The sequence below is a fragment of the Leptopilina heterotoma genome, unplaced genomic scaffold (assembly GCF_015476425.1).
Source record: "Leptopilina heterotoma isolate Lh14 unplaced genomic scaffold, ASM1547642v1 Lhet_19, whole genome shotgun sequence".
Classification (NCBI taxonomy): Eukaryota; Metazoa; Arthropoda; class Insecta; order Hymenoptera; family Figitidae; genus Leptopilina; species Leptopilina heterotoma.
In genome coordinates this window covers 1,915,753-1,936,864 of record NW_025110908.1, presented here as the reverse complement: position 1 = coordinate 1,936,864, position 21,112 = coordinate 1,915,753, and the positions used below count along the sequence as shown (strand labels likewise).

Below are 21,112 nucleotides of genomic sequence, written 5' to 3'. Positions count from 1 at the left end.
AATCGTTTGAAAACAAAACGTGATGGAAATAAATTATTAAAATTAGTGTGAGAAAACTCGTTTTAATTTCTCGAAATAAGAAAATATATCCGCGGATTTATCAGGTTTTTGAAAACTTGCTCCTCGAGTGTATAAAAAAATCAACAATATTTATTATAATACATTATTAATAAATATTTCTGTAATAGAAATCAATGTCAGTTACGCCTTTGGGTGTAATAAAATTTAATATAAACGTTAAATCTAAATTATAAAAATACGTCATGATAATTTCTCTAACTATCCTCTCGACTTGGCACTATATGAGACAAAACTGACCAGTCCTGACTGATTAATTGCAAATTCTCCTCAACAATAGTCTTTTCTTTTTTCTCTTCTTTCACGTGCTTTGAAAATTCTCTTTTCATTGTTAGCGGCTCGTCTTCATCGCTATCATCAGAATTATCTTTTAGGTCATCCGTTCCATTTTGGCTGCAAAATTATTTTAATTAGTATTTTTATTAATTAAGGTATTAAAGTATTTTTATTATTTTTTTAAAATTTAATTTTTCCTTAAAAAAGGCACAATATTAAAATTTTTCTTACCTGGATAAGTTTTCATCTTCGGATTTAACAGCAGCTTGAGCAGCTCGAAGGAAAAAAGTTTCGAAAATCATCCTCAGTGGTGGTAAAGTGTGACAAGGAACATCCCCGAAAAACTGAAAAACAAAAAGATTTCCTTAGTCCACAAGAAAAAAATTTTCGTATAAATGATTACCTAATTAAAATAATAAATTATCAGAAAATAAGAAATGAACAAAAATGAAATGAAAGAAATGTAACAAAAAAAAAATTTTAATCAACAGTTTCTTTTTTCTTCATTCAAATTTTTGCAAAAAGAACTTTAATATCCTGAAAGGAATTCAAGGGAAATACGGGGGTGGGAGCGTGGTCGTTATTCAGTATATTAGTTCATAGCGTGACTCCTCAAATGCAGTCCTTCAACAAACGTTGAAGCATTTATTATTGAGTTTAAGATCAAATCTTCCAATTAATAATTCATATCTTTAAAGAATACAGTAAAAAGAAAAAAAAACATTATAAGCTGAGAGCGCGATTTTTTAAATCCCGTCTGTTAAATATTCATACTCTCACGACCTTCGACAACAACAAATACAAGAAAAATAAAATTCAAAATAAAAAAATTCCAATTTTGATTTCAAAAAAAGAGTTTTTTAAAATGAGACTATTCGCTTTGAGAGTAGCAGTGTGTTTCATAATTCTCAGCTTCCTTGCCTTTGCAACTGAGGGATTCCCCCCAGGTGACTCAGAAGTGGTAAGTTTTTAAACATTACTCCAAGCTAAGTGGAAAATTAACTCTCAATTTTAAAAAATTAGTCTGATTCAATTTCCTCTAAAGCCGGAAAAATTATAGCAAAATTAGTGTATTTTTCCGAAAAGAATTTCTTAAACTAAAATTAGAAGAAATTCAAAAAATATATTTACAATTTGCTTTTTGCTTCCTGAAAGAGGAAGAATAATTATAGAGTATATAAATAATAAAAATAGCAACTATAGAAAAAATTAAGAAACTCTTTTTAGAAAATAAAACAAATTTTAGTCCTGATGTCTATACAAGAGAAAATTAAAAAATGAAAATATTAATAGGTAGATATTAATCAAGAAAAAAGGCTTTGGACAACCCAAAAATTAATTGAAGTAAGTTTTCTGTTACTACCAAAAGAAATTTTCTATTAAATTCGTTAAAAGTCTTGAATGACAAGTAATCTCCGCATGTCGTATAACAACAATATTATTATCATCATCATAAGGAAACACGTATACATCAACGATGATACATCTTACCCACGGTATGAAACGCGGACCTAACTTCGACAAACTGGGTCATTCGTTTTATAATATTATTTCTACTACCAAGCAAGCTCTAGTGTTATTCGTTTCTACAGCGGAACTGCGCCTAGTCTTGAAAGCATTGTGTTAAATTGTCTTATGAAGCTGAATATTTTAATGAATAGAGCACAGCAAAGTTCGCTTCTAAACAAATTTTTTTTTTCTGTAAACAATAATAATAATAATGATAATTGTCATCATAAATAAAAAGTGCATGAAAAAGAATTAAAATATCAAAATTTGTTTAAATATCTTAGAGAGTTTCTATCTTGCAGTACAATGAACTCTCTTGCAGAAATTGTCATTCAGCACTTAACTCTTGCATGAATTTTTTAGCAGTCGAGAATGAATAGAATCAAGTGTCAAGATTGATATTTTATGTGAACATTGACTTCTTATCTCAACTCTTACTTATTGACTTATGTCACATTTAGGAATGATTTTTCAGAAAGTTGATACAGTTATCGAAATTTTGAAACCTTTAACTCCATGTTTCTGAAGTTTTGAACTTTCAGAATAAACGCAATTTTTTTCCTCTTTAGATATTTGAAAAAGAAAATAAATAAAGTGGAAAATAATTAAAATCCAACATTTTTGCTTAATTACGAATTCATTTTTTAAAAAGAAATTTTTTAATAAAATAAAAATTTAAAAAAGAAACAAAAAAAATCGTCGATTATTTGAATTTCAACGTTGGTGAAGTTAACGACGTTCGTAATCAACGATTAGGAAAAAAATATTCTCCTACTCGTGTTTCTAAATATTTTTGCATATAAAATATTTTTTTAATGGAAATTTTTTAATGAAATGAATATTAAAAGAAGAAATCAAAAAATCGTCGTTTATTTGAATTAAACGTTGGTGAAGTTAACGACGTTCGTAATCAACGATTTAAAAAAAAAATTTTCCTATTCGTATTTCTAAATATTCTTGCATATAAAATATTTTTTTAATGGAAATTTTTTAATAAAATGAATATTAAAAGAAGAAATCAAAAAATCGTCGTTTATTTGAATTAAACGTTGGTGAAGTTAACGACGTTCGTAATCAACGATTTAGAAAAAAATATTTTCCTATTCGTATTTCTAAATATTCTTGCATATAAAATATTTTTTTAATGGAAATTTTTTAATAAAATGAATATTAAAAGAAGAAATCAAAAAATCGTCGTTTATTTAAATTAAACGTTGGTGAAGTTAACAACATTCGTAATCAACGATGAGGAAAAAAATATTTTCCTATTCGAATTTCTAAATATCTTTGTATATAAAATATTTTTTCATAATCTTTTTGATTCGTATTTTGAGAAAGAAAATTTTCCAGACAAAACATTTTGTTGTTTTTGTCAAGAAAAATGTTTTTTTTTCTTTCAATTGTTAATCATAAGAGTCGTAAACAAATTAATTATAAACTTCACCGACGTGACGATCAAAACTTCAGGAAAATTTCAACTCGAATTAATTAATTTTTAAAATTTCTGAAATATTTATTACTTTAACAGGGTTGACACAAAAATTTAATTTTGTCTTTCCTTGAGTTTTTCCTGATTTTCAGACAAAATTTCGATTTTTACCCTGATTTTAAAAAAAAATTTCTGAATCGCTCCAAAAATTGATTTGATCTTCAAAAAATTTTTGTAATTTAATTTAATTGTAAAAATTACTAAAAACAACAATATAGTTTTATTTAAAATAATAATTTAATTAAAGTTTTTCAAAAAAATTAATTCTAAAGAATTGTTAGTTAAAAGTATGAAAAATTCATATTTTCAAAGATTTTTATTTAAAACCTTTTCAAAATTCATTTTTTTTAAATTCACACAATTGAAATTCAAATTTTTAAAAAATATTCAACAGAATTGGTAATTAAATATATTAAAAATTCAGATTTTCAAAGATTTTAATTAGAAACCTTTTGAAATTTAGTTATTTATAAAAATTGTAAACTCAACTCTTATAAAATTCAATTATTTTTCAAATAGAATTTTCCTATGAATTCTAAATTCTTTTTTTTTTTAATTTTGAAATACTTTCAATTTTTAGCTATAATTGAATTTTGAAAAGGTTTCAAATTAAAATCTTTGAAAATCATAATTTTAATATATTTAATTAACAATTCTGTTAAAATAATATTTTTGAATTTAAAATTAAAAAAAAAAAATTTTCAGTACTTTTAATAAAACTTCCTGACTAATTCTACTTTTCCTGACTTTTCCCTGACCTGTGACAACTCTGTTCAATATCTAAAAGAGCATTTGAAATGCCTAAGAAATGAAAACCTATTAATTACAAAAATAAAAATTTATAATTATAATAATAAATTTATTTCATTGTATACTCTTTTAAAGAGTCTTTACAAATTCCATAACAAAACTCTTTTGCTTAATAGCTACATGAACATCACAAACTAACAACTAAAACTTATTTACATAACTTATTTAATTAACATCCATCCTTTAATCTATTTTCTACTTTTTTAATAAACATACACAACTCTTCTAATATTTCTCCTCTCAGAGCATCTACCAATTTTTCTCTTAAATCTCCCTCTTGCTTGTCTCCCTTCCATTCCAACATGAACTTTTTTACATTTTCCTCCTGTAATTTCCATGCCTCTCCACAACAAAGCAAATGACATAACGTTTCCTCCCCCCATGAACACAGTCTACAACTCCATTCTTTATATCCTTTTTTATACGCTCTTCCAATATTCCCACATCTCATCCTTGCCCAAATTTCCTTACAATCCTTATTCCTCACGCTCTTACTCCAATACTCAGCTCCTTTCTCTCCCGGAATCATTTCTTTATACAATTTACTAAAACTTGAATTAACAATTGCTTCTCTTTCCTTTACTAATTCCTTATTCCACCAATTATCTAAACCAGTCTTTAATCTTTTGTACACCTCCGTCTCATCTTCTCCATTCCAGATAAGTCTACAAACATCTCCAACTTCCAATTCATCCATTACAAGTTCCATATTTTTTCCCCATTTGGAAGGCTTTTTATTAATAATTGCTCTCATCTCCTCTCTTAAACAAATTTTAGGCCATCTGTCGTCATCCATTCTCATTATATCCTTAATATACCTAAATACTCTTTCCCTAACTGTATATTCGATTCCTACCACTCCTAACTCTGTCCTCCACAAATATTTTGGTGTATTCCTTGCTACTCCAAGCGTCATTTTACAGTATCTTCCTTGCACTTTACAAATACTTTTCAAGTTACCAAAACCCCACGTTTCCACTCCATATAGTGCCACCGATCTAGTCAAAGCATTCATCAAATAAATTCTGTCCTTTCCAATGTCCCTCCCTGTTCTTTTAATCAAACCCCATGTCGCATTTGATGCTTTCTGTGCTTTACCCGCCATTGTATTTATTTGTTTTTGCTCTGAATTCTTCGTACTAAACCAATATCCTAGATATTTAAATTCATTCACTACCTCCAAGTTTTCTTTTTTAAAACTCCATGTTTCATTCTTTTTCCTTTTTCCTCCATTCCTAAAGACCATAATTTTAGTCTTTTTCGTATTCACTGTCAAACCATTCTTTGTAACATATTTTTCTAAAGTTTCCAGCATTTTTCTCAACTGTTCTGCCTCCTCCGCTATTACCGCTATGTCATCAGCATATTTCAATACTCTAATTTTTACTTTTCCGATCACTGACCCTCCCTCCTCCTTTCTTATCCACTCATCATCTACGTCATCAATAAAAACATCAAATAAAACCGAACTTAATGCACATCCTTGCCTAACCCCTACATCTGCCTCAAATTCTCTAGTGATTCTACCCTCTGTTTGAATTTCTGCCTTCGTAACACTATAAATTTCTCTGATCATTGCATGCATCCTGCCCCTTATTCCTAAATCCCAAATTTTTTTTAACATTAAATCTCTATTAACTGTATCATATGCCTTCTGAAAGTCTATAAATGCAACATACAACTTTCCTTTTTTTTGCATTAACCTTCTATTTATTAATGAGTTGAGAACGAAAATGTGATCTCTAGCCCCTCTATTTCTTCTGAAACCTGCCTGACTTTCCTTTAACTTTTTTTCTTTATCAATCCAACTATTCAATCTGTTCGATAAAATGTTCGTTAAAACTTTATATCCAACATTCAATAAAGATATACCTCTATAGTTACCTACTTTGTTTACATCACCCTCCTTAAATAGTGGTACAATCCTAGCCTTTTCCCACCCATTCGGTAATTTTCTCGCTTCACAAATTTTATTTAAAATCACTGTTAAAATCTCCACATCTTCGCTGCATAATACCTTTAAACATTCTATAGAGATTCCGTCCTCTCCAGTGGCTTTTCCATTTTTCATCTTACTTACCGCCGCAATAACCTCCTCTATACTAATCAACTCATCTAATTTCTCGTCAACCGATACCGCTAAATCCAATTCTACAATGTTTTCCCAAGGTTTGTCGCCATCATATATTAATACCTCCTCCAATAAACCCTCCTTCAACAAACTTTCAAAATGCTCCACCCATTGCTCATCTGTAATATCACTCTTAATGCTTTGTCTTTTTGCTGCTCTAAACTTATTAATTGCTCCCCACCATTCCGAAGCATCCCTAGCCTTATTAATTTCCTCCCATTTTTCTTCTATCCAATTCTGTCTTTCACTCTTAACCATTTTCCTAAGTCTATTTCTACTCTCTATCAACATTTTTTTCTTTTCTGGACACCTATCCTTTAACCATTCTTTTAAACTTTTCCATACCTCCCGTTTTATTTCTCTACACTCTTCTGAAAATTTTCCATATTGATCTTGCTTACAATCATTTCCTTTAATCTTTCCCATTTTTTTTGTCAAACCCGCCTCCCTTGCTGATGTCCAAATTAATTCCTTAATTATATCCCAATCAAACCTGTCTATTTCTTCCTCAATCATTACTTGTAAACTCCCTGCAATCGCCTCCCTAAAACTTTGCACTTTATTTTTATCCCATAATATTTTTTCTCTATTACTTTTACTACCCTCTTGTTCTATACCTCCAAACCTGTTGAATTTATCTCCTTTCCAGAATACATGTAAGGAGACAGGTAGATGATCAGATTCCGTTCTGGGTATAATTTCAAGCCTTCTAATTATATGTAGATTTTCCCTATCAATCATCATTATTAGATCAAGTACTGAACCATTATACATATCATTCCCTCCCACATATGTGATTTTACCATCCCAATCCCCATTTGATCTACCATTTAACAATATTAACCCCAACTCTTCACTTAATTTTATCAACCTTTTTCCATTATCATTTACAGTTTTGTCCTCTGATTTTCTTAGAATTATATTTAAATCTTGATTTCCCCCTTCATTACAAATTTGCTCTTCTCCCACCCTTGCATTCATGTCTCCACAAATAATTACATTTTCGAAGTCAGACATAACCTCTTCCAATACAGCTTTAAATTTGCATTCCATGCTAGACATACCAACATTATTGTAAACAGAAACTATACATAATGAGTCTTTAAATTTTGCAATCATTCCGAACTCCCATTCTGACACATTCCATCCCTGTACCATACTGTTCCTTATTCCAAAAATCTGTCCTCCTGATAACCTACCCTTCTTAGAATTTACTTTTCTTGTTGCACTTTTCACCCAATATTTATAACTTGAATCTAATTTACCTAACGCTTTCTTAGCACCGCCTTGATCCAACCACGTTTCCTGTAAAATTATTATATCATAATCCACTAAAAAACTTTTTATTTCACTAAATTTCTTTGACCCATATGTATTCCACAACACAATCTTACACACATCACTTTTTCCATCCTCATTACAATTAATTGTATCCCTGCTCTCGAAAGGACTCCTGCATTTCAGCCGTTCTCTCGTTGAATTTCCACACTCTTCCTTCCATTATCATCTTTAGATATCCCACTTTAAAATGGTATCCATCTTGTCTTTCCTGCTCAGCTACCTGCCTCATCCATCTTTGAATCTCTATTTCCCTCTTTGTGTGGTCGTCATCAATCCAAATATTGGTTCCTTGTAGTTCTTTTTTCTTTTCCAATGCCTTTATCTTTATCTCCAAATTAATAAATTGCAAGCAAATATAATTTTCCCTTCCGTAAATACGCTTAAATTCATTTGTATTCAAGCCTAATTTATCGACCGTTATTTGCGTTAACTCGTCCTGACTCAAAACCTTTTCATGATCACGGCATCTAACAACAATATTTTTCCTTCTAGCACGACGCTCCTTCCATTCATATTTTAAATGCTCCTCATCAATTCCTTTTGGTCTGTCCAATATTCCACTTTTTTCAGCTCTGGTACCTCCCACTTTAGATAGTGACTCTTTAATAACCGGCGAATTTTTCCTTATATTTCTAACACTATTCACTTTTTCTCTTTGCCATGTTGAATCTTCCTGAAGATCATTACTACATACACCGTTACTGTTATTATTATTTATTTCCGTTGCTAATTTCATATTTTTATCTACACACTCTTTCTCCAAAGCTGCACATTTTTCTTCCAACACCACCACTTTTATATTTAACGCCTCTTTTTCCAATGCCCAATTTGATTTCTCCAGGTCCATTTCCTTTTTTAAATTTTCAAAGCTTGCCTCTAAATTTTTAATTTTTTCCCTAGACCACTGCCATTCATCTTTCATCGAACTGTTCTCCGCAGTTAAAATATTTTGCGTACGTTCTAACAATTTTACTTTCAGTTGCAATGCATTTAATAAATTGTCTTTTTCTACCTCAATTTGCATCAAACTTTGTCCTGTTAAATCACTTTTATCCTCAATACCACCATTTACATTATTTTCAACTATGCCAGTCAAGTCACCCTTCAAACTATCAGCACTGTCACTCTCGCTTCCTTCATCCTCCAAATCTTCCTCACTGAAATCATTTTCACCATTTTCAGTGATCTGCTTTTTGCTAGATATTGGAGAATGAGCTACTTTATTAGTCCCTTTACCACCAAACTGCACAAAACTAATTAAATCTCCATCCTTATTTCCACCTTTCTTTCCATTCTTGCTACCTCGTGGTCGCCCACGTCTTTTTTTTTCTTTGGCGTCCCCAGCGTTTGCGTCAGCCATTTTAACCTCACTTTTCGATTTGTACAATTTTCCACTACCACCACTAACTCCTTTCTTTTCACTCACTATTTTATTACTCAAATTTCCAAAAAACAAATTATTAACACCTTTTCCTACTTTTTACTTGAATCTCTCTCATCTAAATATGCAAAGAACACAAAAATATCACGAACTACAATGGACACGTCCATACAGGCCAAGCGCCATCTCTAATCTCCTAAAAATTTATAATTATACAACGTCTAAAAATATTGACAAATAAAATATGCAAATTCGCATAAAAAATTGAAATTGAAACCAAAAATAGAAAAGTACTTTAACAGTACATAAAATCAACGAATAAAAATTATTTTATCAAAATTAAGAAAGAAAAATTTTGCCATAAAAATTCTCGACCATTGTAGAAAACGATGCTTTATAGTAATTCTTTATAGTGATTCTCTATAAATTGAAAATGTAAATATTGAAGATGTAACTTTCTGGATAAGAAGTTTAAAAGCAAGTGTCAATGACCCATTTAAATTGAATCTGCATTTATGTTGCAGGCACTCGAGAACATGAGGCAAATTCCTCAATGGCACTGTCTCCGTTACAGAAAATTTGATTTGGTTCGCCGATGCAGAAATTATCGCTTAGCAAGAAAGCACTGACAAACAAAGTATTATCATTCACCGAATAAGCTCATTAATCCTTATTTCACGTTACGTCAACAACAACCAAAACTGTATAAAGACCCTTTTCATCCCACATTTTAAAATTTAACTTAATTAGAAACTATACAAAACTTCCATTCACATTTTTTCAAAAAAGAAAAAAAATCCAAACCGACCGAATTTAATTTCTTCCATTTAGAATTCAACTAATAGTGCATACTTTATAAGTAGACTATTAGTTTTAACGAACCATAGTTTAAAACCAAGAGATTTTAAAGATAGGTGAAAGAAAATTCAAAAGAAAGGAAAAATTCGTTCAGATAAAAGTAGAGAAAATTAAATCCTATTTTACAGATTAAATCTATATTTTTGAAGATAAAAAGTCCCTATTTATGATGATGATAATTAAAATGATCCTAAATAGACAGATTTTAAATAGAAAAAAAATAGATCAATAGTAGATCAATATTCAATGTAAAATACCGAAAGACAGTATTAACATAAAAAAAATTAACGCCTACTTTAAAATACTCAATACTTAACGTGAATACTTAAAAATTTTTTAAACTTACTTCTTCACCAAAAGTTTTTTCCGAGTAACCGGGATTTTCATGTACAAATGAAAATGTTTTTTCTCTACTCGTTGGATTTTCAGCTGCCAAAATTCGAGCGAATGCCGTTGCTGGCAGATTTTTATTTAACGTTAAAGTTTCCAAAGAAACTTCAGATTCCGATTGCGATTCCAATGTTAAAAGTTCCTGTAAAAAATGTTTAGATGTTAGAAAAATAGTAGTTTTCATAAATAGTTGTTAATAATAAATACAAAAAACGTCAACGCAAAAAACAATACAAATACATTTAATACTAGAATAAATAAAATTTTATTATTTATATTCCAATAAATGGTTCTTTATCCAAGTGTCTTAAATAATGATTTATTTATTAATTTTTAGTTAATTATTGAAAAAATAAATTAATAGAAAATTAAAAAAAAACATTAAGTTGCCAAACTGTTTAAAAAAACACTAAGTCGATAAAATATTTAAAAAAACAAGTTGATAAAAAATTTTAAAAAACAACAAATTAATAAAACATAAAAAAACAATAAGTTGATAAAAAATTTAAAAAGACAATAAATTTATAAAAAATTTAAAAACGATAAATGAATAAAAAAAAACGATCTAGAATATAAATATACTTGATTAGAGTCCAAAAAGAACAATTGCGATTTTTTCTGCCACTGATTCAATTTCGATGTTTTCCTTTCTCGATTGAGTGGAATAAATGTTGCTCCTAGTACTGAACTATCGTTTTCAATTACATTCGGTCTTTTGTAAATGTAATTTGGACTTTCTGGTGTGAATACAAACACTAAAAGTCAAAAAATGGAAAATATTAAACGAAATGTACAAAAATTAATTATTAAAATTCTCCTTTGTTAAATTAGTTTCTAAAGTTACTGTCAAAAAAGTTATTGAAAAATATCTTTCAAAGAATATTTTACAATTTCAATTATTCTATTTATTACTATTACTATTAAAATATTATTACTTTTAAAATGTTACTAATTACTATTAAAATATTACCAATTAATATTTAAATTTAACTCATATTTTTCGAATTAAGTACATTAAATTTAAATTAATCTTAAATGCAATAATTTATTTAAGTAAAATAGTTTCTTTGGGGTTAATTATCGAATGTTTTGAATTTGCAATACTCACATGTATTCTCCGTTGTAAAAGCTGCAAAATAAGTAGTATAAGGATCCGCAGTTATTGTAGAGAGTTTCAAGGGCACGCTCCACTTGAGGCGAAGCGTTAACATATCCCAAACAGCTATATGTTCCGCTGATCCAGTCACAATTAAATGGCACGATTCTTGTTTACCAAATTCTACATGCCTGTATTTTGCAATAATTAATTAAATTTTAACTCTACAATCTTATTTGTCAAATTTTTTTTTGAAATCCTTTTTAAAAAAATTTTTTTGCTTAATAAATTCTTCAAATCTTACGTTATCTTCTTTAAAAAAAAAGTTAATTGCTTGATATGTAAATTTTTCAAAATCTTACGTAATCCTCTTTAAAAAAAAGTTATTTGTTCAATAAATTTTTCTAAATCTTACGTTCTTCTCTTTAAAAAAAATTATTTGTGTAATAAATTTTTCGAAATCTTACGTTACCCTCTTTAAAAAATGTTATTTATTTATTATTCAAATCTTACGTTATTGTCTGTGGATAAAGAATGTGAGAAAGAGTGGCCTTTAAATTCATGGACTCTGGAGCCCACAAAGTCAAACTCGATTCGAAACCAACACCCAAAATTGATCCATCGATGGAAAATGCTGCATCAGTCGATGGAAGTTGTCGATAAAATCCAACACTATAAAATTGCCAGAATTTCGATTGTTCTGAAATTAAATACGTTAACAATTATTATTTTAGTACTTTTTATTTTATTTCTTTCTATTTCTTTTATTTGCTACTTATTTACTTTATTTACCACTTATTTACTTTATTTACTTTTTTTACAATAGAAAAAATTTTTCAAATCTATATTTTTTCACTTACTGTACGTAGATTCCGGATCGACAAGATTCCACAATTTAAATTTGTTGTCCTTCCCAGAAGTTACAACAAAATGGTCATATCCGTTCAACGAGGTATTAGGTTGAAACTTAAGAGCATTAATTCCATTCTCGTGTGGGAATTCAACGGATGTATTCAGTACGAAACTGTAAACAAATAATAAAATTAAATAAATTAATAATAATAAAATTCTAATAACTGTTATTAGAATAAAAATTTTTGTCAAATGACTAAAAATATGAGACTGAAATACGCAATGTTTTTGAAAGCAAAAAACGAAAAATAAGACAAGATTTATTACTTTTGTTTGAAATTCAAATTATTCGTAAGTAACTGTCCTCTAAGAAAAAGATAATTTCGATTAAAAATTTGAACACTTCAAAATTTGAGCTGAATCAACTTGTAAAAAAAAATTGTTCTATTTTTCGTTTATAGAAACATTTCTGATTTTTGCCTCATAAAAATATAACCAAGAAATATTACACTTGATTCTTTGCGTCAAAGTTCCAGAACTTTAATCTAACTTCCGTGTATGAAACGTCGTCGTCACGTTGTTCCACTGTCGCCATCCAGGTTCCATCATAATTCAAGGCAATTTTCGTCACTTCAGTGTTTACAATCACTGCACTTCTTTCTTGGGATAATAAATTTTGTGATGTTATATTTACCTGTAATTATTAAAAATAACATTTAGGAATAAAAATATTCATACAATATTTATTATTACATAAATTAATAGATAAAGAATATTTTATCTATCTATCTATATATATAAAATCAGACTTTTGTCTGTACATTGCTCAGAACTTTAAATTTCGCACATAATTATTCGTTTTAGGCATCAAGGATTCCAAATATACCAATAAAAAATTTCGTGTATGTATGTATGTATGTATGTATGTATGTATGTATGTATGTGTGTCGGTATGTCACAGAATTTTTGTTCGCGCATCACTTAAAAACTGCTGAACCATTTGAAACCAAATTTGGCAGAATGCTAGACCTTGGGCCAAGGAAGGTTTATAAATTTACAGATTTGAAAAATATTAATTAGAACGGGAGATATTCAATTTTTTCGAAAAATTCAAAAATCAAAAATCTTCAAATTTTACATTTTTTTAAAAAATGCTTTCTATAATTTCTAACTTTCTATAATTGAGCCGCCGGAAAGTAAAACCACACATAAAATTTCCACAGGCGTTTCAGTTGGCCCTTGATGGTTGAAAAATCGATGGTCATAAAAAAATTTTTTAAAATCACTTTCTTATTGGAAATTGAATTTCGCATCTTTTTTCTTCTATAAAAAAAATTGATAACTCTTACCATTTTCGAGAAAAATACAAAAAACTGAATTTTTCGAAAACACATTTTTAATTGAATTTTTCACTTCAACTCGCTCTAAAACATAAAGTTATGAATATTTTTTAATAATATTTACAGGGAATATAGTTTAACCTATCCTCAAGACAACAAACTTTGTCAGAAAGTAAAATATTTTATGTAAAAAAAGTTATTAATTTTTTTCATACATAGTGTCAAAATAATTATTTTCAATGTTCGAGGGCTTCGTTTATCTGAAAAATTCTTTGTGATCAAAAACTTCCAGTAAAGAAAATGTTCATTAAGGTATAATAAATATTTTTGACAAATAGTTTTACTCTTGGATTAACAGTTTAGCAAATATTATTAAAAAACTATTTTCTGTCATAGTGCCACCGACACTGCCGGGCATAAAGACTCAAGGTTGTTAGTGTTTACTATAACAGTGTTTATATCAATAGTGCATTAGTAAATTCATTAAATATGTGAAAAAGTATTTTATAATATATTTACCTAAAAAATTTATTTTTTTCAAAATGATTGATGTGAATAATAAATCATGTTTTCTACCAATACCTAATTTATTATTTACATCAGTCATTTAAAAAAAAAAAAAAATTTTAGGTAAGTATATTATAAAATATTTCTTCACATATTTAATGTATTTACTAATGCACTATTGATATAAACACTGTTATAGTAAACACTAACAACCTTGAGTCTTTATGCCCGGCAGTGTCGGTGGCACTATGCAGCGTTAGATTCTTGACTCGCGCGCGTTTGACAGAAAATAGTTTTTTAATAATATTTTCTAAACTGTTAATCCAAGAGTAAAACTATTTGGCAAAAATATTTATTATACCTTAATGAACATTTTCTTTACTGGAAGTTTTTGATCACTAAAAATTTTTCAGATAAACGAAGCCCTCGAACATTGAAAATAATTATTTTGACACTATGTATGAAAAAAATTAATAACTTTTTTTACATAAAATATTTTACTTTCTGACAAAGTTTGTTGTCTTGAGGATAGGTTAAACTATATTCCCTGTAAATATTATTAAAAAAATATTCATAACTTTATGTTTTAGAGCGAGTTGAAGTGAAAAATTCAATTAAAAATGTGTTTTCGAAAAATTCAGTTTTTTGCATTTTTCTCGAAAATGGTAAGAGTTATCAATTTTTTTTATAGAAGAAAAAAGATGCGAAATTCAATTTCCAATAAGAAAGTGATTTTAAAAAATTTTTTTATGACCATCGATTTTTCAACCATCAAGGGCCAACTGAAACGCCTGTGGAAATTTTATGTGTGGTTTTACTTTCCGGCGGCTCAATTGAGTATAACATGTTATTTAGTCACATTTTAGAATAGTTTTGCCAAAAATAATGTCCTATAACTAAGATGTAAGTATAAAATTTTTTTTTAAAAATTCAAAAAATCGAAATTTTTAAAATTTTATATTTTTTAATAACTTGCTTTTAAACTCTCTATAATTGAGTATTACATGTTATTTAGTCAAATTTTAGCATAATTTTTAAAAAAGTACTGTCCTATAACTAAGACGTAAGTATAAAAATGATTTCGAAAAATTCAAAAAATCGCAAATTTCCAAATTTTATATTTTTTAATGAACTGCTTTTAAACTATCTATAATTAACTATTACATGTTATTTAGTCACATTTTAGCATAATTTTAAGATTTAAGTATAAAAAAGTTTTCAAATAATTAAAAAAATCGCAAGTTTACAAAGTTTACATTGTTTAATGAATTGCTTTTAAACACTGTATAATTGAGTATTACATGTTATTTAGTCACATTTTCGCATAATTTTGCACAAAAAATGATATGACTAAGATGTAAGTATAAAAATATTTTCGATATCAAAAAATCGAAAAAATTATAATTGTTATTAATTACTATCAAGTTTAATACAGTAGTATTTTTAAGGTCTCTGATTAAGATTTTAAAGTCAAAATAATGCAATTCATAATTATTTATCCATTTCATTCAGTATTCTTTAATTGAAAGAAGTTCAGAGACTTTAAAAATGGAGATGTTTTATAATAAATATTTTATGATAATTTTCCATAATTTTAGATTTTTTGCCAAAGAATGGAGACTATTAAATAAGTAAAATATTTTGGAAGAGCACAAAAATAATGAAGCTAAATGCCATAAAGAAGAAGGAAAATGTTGAATTTTAAGAAATTCGGTTTTTTGAATTTTTGCTAATTTTCCGTAATTTTAGATTTTTTACCAAATGGTGGAGACTTTTAAATCAGTAAATTATTTTTGAAGATCACAAAAATAATGAAGCTAAATGCCATAAAAGAGAAGAAAAAATGTTGAATTTTAAGAAATTCGGTTTTTTGAATTTTTACTAATTTTTTATAATTTTAAATTTTTTACCAAAGGGTGGAGACTATTAAATAAGTAAAGTATTTTTAAAAAGCACAAAAATAATGAAGGTAAAAGCCATAAGAGAAGGAAAAATGTTGAATTTTAAGAAATTCAGATTTTTGAATTTTTGCTAATTTATCATAATTTTAGATTTTTTACGAAAGGGTGGAGATAACAAATTAAGTAAAGTATTTTTAAAGAGCACAAAAATAATAAAGCTAAATGCCATAAAGAAGAAGGAAAAATGTTGAATTTTAAGAAATTCGGTTTTTTGAATTTTTGCTAATTTTCCATAATTTTAGATTTTTTACCAAAGTGTGGAAACTATTAAATATGTAAATTATTTTTGAAGAGCACAAAAATAATGAAGCTAAATGCCATAAAAAAGAAGAAAAAATGTTGAATTTTAAGAAATTCGGTTTTTTGAATTTTTGCTAATTTTCCATAATTTTAGATTTTTTACCAAAGGGTGGAGAATTTTTAATAAGTAAATTATTTTTGAAGAGCACAAAAATAATGAAGCTAAATGCCATAAAAAAAGAAGAAAAAATGTTGAATTTTAAGAAATTCGGTTTTTTGAATTTTTGCTAATTTTCCATAATTTTAGATTTTTTACCAAAGGGTGGAGAATTTTTAATAAGTAAATTATTTTTGAAGAGCACAAAAATAATGAAGCTAAATGCCATAAAAAAAGAAGAAAAAATGTTGAATTTTAAGAAATTCGGTTTTTTGAATTTTTGCTAATTTTCCATAATTTTAGATTTTTTACCAAAGGGTTGAGAATTTTTAATAAGTAAATTATTTTTGAAGAGCACAAAAATAATGAAGCTAAATGCCATAAAAAAAGAAGAAAAAATGTTGAATTTTAAGAAATTCGGTTTTTTAAATTTTTGCTAATTTTCCATAATTTTAGATTTTTTACCAAAGGGTAGAGATAACAAATTAAGTAAAGTATTTTTAAAGAGCACAAAAATAAGGAAGCTAAATGCCATAAAAAAGAAGAAAAAATGTTGAATTTTAATAAATTCGGTTTTTTGAATTTTTGCTAATTTTCTATAATTTTAGATTTTTTACCAAACATTGAAGACTTTTATATAAGTAAATTTTTTTTGAAGAGCACAAAAATAATGAAGCTTAATGATATGAAAGAGAAGAAAAAATGTTAAATTTTAAGAAATTGGGTTTTTTGAATTTTTGATAATTTTTTATTTTTTGCTAAAAGGTGGAAACTATTTAAATAGTAATATTATACTATTGAAATAGCTATTGGTAACTAATTATTAATTTTCCGGTCAAATTAAATTTTCGGCTTTTTTCTGATTTTCTAGATTGGTAGAAACATTGTTAAATGTATTGGTAGAAATTAAAACCCGTCGAAGACGGGTACGACAGCTAGTTATAAATATTTATAAATATTAAAAGAATAAAGAATATTTAAGAAGAAAATAATATTAGAAAAAAATAATGTTACAATATTTAGGAATAAAAATGATATACAATTCGTAGGCAGAGAATTATATTGAGTCATGTCCATTTTTGAAAATTCTTTAATAATCAGTGCTTTTGATTCAACAAGTCTAGTGGAATAAAAAGCACTAATTGTTAAAAAATTTTCAAAAAATGAACATGACTCAGTAGAATTCTCAGCCGACGAATTAATTACGATTTTAGTAAGTAGTGAATAAGACAAACTTACGTTATACAAGAGATTCTTAGTATGAATATCGTAAAACTGGACGAAACCAGTGCGACTATTTAAGACCAGACTTCCAGTGCGAGGATCAACAATAAGACCAGCGGTGAATAAACTTTTAGATGAACTCATAACTCCCCATGTAAATCTTTGTATCACGGATGTAAGTTTCAATTGTGGATTAACAACCGAAATTCCTAGAGGTTTTCAAAGAATAAATAACAATTTTTAAATATTAATTAGTTATAAAAAGGGACAGGAACTTTATGCTTTTCATTCAAGACGATTTACGTTCTCAAAAAATTTGCAAATATAAATAATAAAAAAAATAATAAATTCTTGAGCATAAAGTTTCTGTCTTTAGTTATAAAAAGTGTTCGAAAAAGAAATATTCACCATTGTCTAAAGTAGAAATAGCTATATAAATATTTTCTGGAGCAATTGTAATGTGCTTGATTGGTGCCGGCAATCTGGGCAAAAAAGCCTTATTTTGTGTATTCGAAAGTGTCCATTTCACCAATACACATTCTCCACCTCCAGTGTACATGTGACCACCTGCAAAAAGTTTATAAACATTAAATTAAATATAAATAAACAAATATTCGAAATGAATCGAAAATCAATAAAATACAGTAATAGTTTTTTTTTTTTTTAATAAGATGATAATTATTTACCGGATTTACTAAAAGCTATAATAATAACTGGTAGAGTATGCCAATGATAGGAGGATTCACTTGGCTTTTGTTGTAGATTTTTCATTAGAACTACTCGACCGCTTGAATCTCCAACTGCAACGCATTGATCATCTGGATGTCCAGCGATGCACGTTATTGTTCTATTTACTTTGGTACTGTTCAGAAAAATAGGAAAAATTCATTAGAAGTGAATTTAATTACCACGGGATCACAATTTAAAAAAAATATTTAATAAAAATAATAATTTGCTAATGAAACTTACACTTTCATGGATAAATTGTGAGCAGGATCCAAAATAAAAACAGAATTTTGTTGACCTACAGCAATTAAATTGTCTCCGTAATTCCCAATAATGTCAATGTAGTAGATGTTGCTTTCTCGTCTAAAATATTTATTGTATTTTTAAATTCTATGCTAATGAAAGCAGTTTTAATACTGTACAAAAATATCAAAATATAATAATAAGTATAAAAGTATAAAAACTCACGTTATTGTTTTAGACACAATGCATGTTTTGCCTTTTAAATTATAGACAGATAAGCAAATAAGATCTGGATTGTTAAGAGTGTAACTAACAAGAATCTGATGAACGGGATTTCCTTTTTGATTTTTGTATCGTAAAAGATGAAAATACTTTATTTTCAAGTCCGACGAAGAATCCAATTCCAATTTCTGATATTCAAAATTAAACAAATATTAAATATTTAAAATTATTATTATATATTATATATAAATATATATATATATATATATATTATATTATATTTATTTATTTTATTTTATATTTAAAATTTAAACACATTTTTTTAAATATATGATTTTTTAAAAACTATAAATGAAAATATAATTAATTCATACCAAGTTTGACGTGATTAAGCCACTGTGACAATCCCAAAAAATTAACTGTCCTGTATTAATACAACCGATAACTGTATTAGAAAAGTTTGGATGCAAGGCAATTCCAATTATTCTGCCTTCAGCTTGTTCGAATTCTCGAACAAAATCTCCTGTCTGAGCACTGTAAGCTCTAATTGTTTGCTTCCATATAATGAATAAAATTCTGAACGGAAAAGTAAGTAATTAAAAAACATATTTTTTTTTAGAAGTAAACATTACTCAATTTTGCCTTTTAAGAACATATTTCTTCAGAAGTGAATATTACAGAATTTTGCAAAAAGTGTTTTGAAAAACAACTATTTTATGAAACAAAAAAACAAAAATCTATAAAGCTCTAAATTGAAGATCCAAACATTTTTAGGTTAGAAAATAATAAAAATTTGTTGAATAAAAAATACTTACTCTCCATCGCTGGAAAATAGTGGTCTATGGTCTATAATACTTCCTCCTCCTTTCTTTCTTAAAATTAAATCATCAGTTTCTGAATTATTCAATTTTTCCCGATTTTCCTTCACACCCATTTTTTGAGGTTATTATTTTCACGTGTTTTTCAAAGGTACACACACATGAACAATGCCGCACTGTCACGAAAAAACATTACTTACCAATAATGAAAATTTCTACTTTATTGACAGTGTGAACATCTGAACGACAGGAGTGTATAACAAGTTGCCAGTTTGCAGGAGCATTACAAGTAATTATTATCAATTAATTTATTTATTGATTCTAATTATAATAATATTCAGCCAAAAATAGTATTTTATGAAAAATATTTTAATGGTCATGTTTTGATGCTTGTTTTGATGTTTTACAGGTGTTTTATTGCTCTGTAATTGATAATTGATAAAATTAATTATTCATTTCAATAATAATAATGAGAAAATTATTGAATAAGGAAATTTTATTATTTAATTTATATACATTATAAATAATGTATTTGTATGTACATAACATGTGCAGGTAATGTATAAATTTTTCCTGTATAAAGGAATGCATATATGAATTTAATAACCGGTTTATCGCATCTCGGGACGAAATTCGTGCATTTAATGTAAAAATAGAATTCAGATTGATGAATAAAAAATATTAAAAGGCTCAATTAAGAATAAACGATTGTTTTTTAATTAATTATTTTAAATTTATAATAATTTTATTTTAAAAAAAATATTTATTATTTTACAATAATTTTATTATTAAATTACTTTAAATTATTTGTTTTTATAAATTTTATTATTAAACTTTCATTTACTATTGTTTATACGTAATCGTATATATTATATTAAAAAAATAATTATCCTTCCATTGTTTTTTAATTATTGTATTTTTTATCAAAATTTAAAAATTAAATACAAATAAATAAATTTACTCTCTAAAAGCTGAATTAGTAGAATTGTATTTTGTACTAAAAATTTCACTAATTGTTAGTAATTTTCATGGACGACATTTCCCCTCTTTGTTTAGTAAAATATTACTAATTATTACTAAAATTTAACTTCTTTTAGTAGAAAAATTTTTATGTTATTCGAAATTTTTTTAGAATTATAATTATAAATTATAATTTTAGAATAAAAAAATTCATTCATAAATTAGTAATACTGTTCTATAGACTTTTAATAAAACAGATTTAACTACTAATTTTAGTAAATTTCTATTAATAATTAGTAAACTTCTACAGGACAATTAGTAAAATTTGTATTAAATAAGAGTAAATATTGTTTAAAATAATCGTCTCTATATTGTCCTGTCAATAAAATAAAATAAAATAAAATAATTAATTTGTTTACTTTTATAAACAATATTTTAAATTTTCTGATATCATTTATATAGTGAAATATTAAATATAATATAGAATTATTACAAAACAATTA

The 21,112-nt window shown here is 26.9% G+C and overlaps 2 protein-coding genes across 2 annotated transcripts; one reads left to right on the top strand and one right to left on the bottom strand.

The window, feature by feature from the left end:
* Positions 1 to 128: 128 nt before the first annotated feature.
* On the bottom strand, positions 129 to 19,829 carry LOC122500676 (WD repeat-containing protein 75). Its single transcript, XM_043609728.1, has 15 exons — positions 19,647 to 19,829; positions 19,206 to 19,407; positions 18,835 to 19,019; positions 18,610 to 18,729; positions 18,327 to 18,502; positions 18,049 to 18,207; positions 17,656 to 17,849; positions 12,721 to 12,905; positions 12,220 to 12,383; positions 11,873 to 12,059; positions 11,372 to 11,550; positions 10,846 to 11,018; positions 10,220 to 10,405; positions 586 to 698; positions 129 to 471 (listed from the first exon to the last, which is right to left on the bottom strand). Exons 1-15 carry the CDS (start codon positions 19,763 to 19,765, stop codon positions 276 to 278), a joined length of 2,538 nt encoding a protein of 845 aa, XP_043465663.1. The 5' UTR covers positions 19,766 to 19,829; the 3' UTR covers positions 129 to 275.
* LOC122500685 lies at positions 905 to 10,213 on the top strand. The gene is made up of 3 exons (XM_043609739.1): positions 905 to 1,315; positions 1,648 to 1,698; positions 9,540 to 10,213. Exons 1-3 carry the CDS (start codon positions 1,220 to 1,222, stop codon positions 9,642 to 9,644), a joined length of 252 nt encoding a protein of 83 aa, XP_043465674.1. The 5' UTR covers positions 905 to 1,219; the 3' UTR covers positions 9,645 to 10,213.
* Positions 19,830 to 21,112: the final 1,283 nt, after the last annotated feature.

Bases quoted from the DNA above. Each gene is read 5' to 3' on its own strand.
- LOC122500676 (XM_043609728.1), bottom strand. From the start codon at position 19,765: ATGGGTGTGAAGGAAAATCGGGAAAAATTGAATAATTCAGAAACTGAT. The intron at 11,019-11,371 runs GTGAGTATTGCA...TTTGACTTTTAG, and splicing joins TTTTACAACGGAGAATACAT to TGTTTGTATTCACACCAGAA. The intron at 10,406-10,845 runs GTATATTTATAT...CATTTTTTACAG, and splicing joins TCTTTTTGGACTCTAATCAA to GAACTTTTAACATTGGAATC.
- LOC122500685 (XM_043609739.1), top strand. From the start codon at position 1,220: ATGAGACTATTCGCTTTGAGAGTAGCAGTGTGTTTCATAATTCTCAGC. The intron at 1,316-1,647 runs GTAAGTTTTTAA...AAATATTAATAG, and splicing joins CCCCAGGTGACTCAGAAGTG to GTAGATATTAATCAAGAAAA. The intron at 1,699-9,539 runs GTAAGTTTTCTG...TTTATGTTGCAG, and splicing joins CAACCCAAAAATTAATTGAA to GCACTCGAGAACATGAGGCA.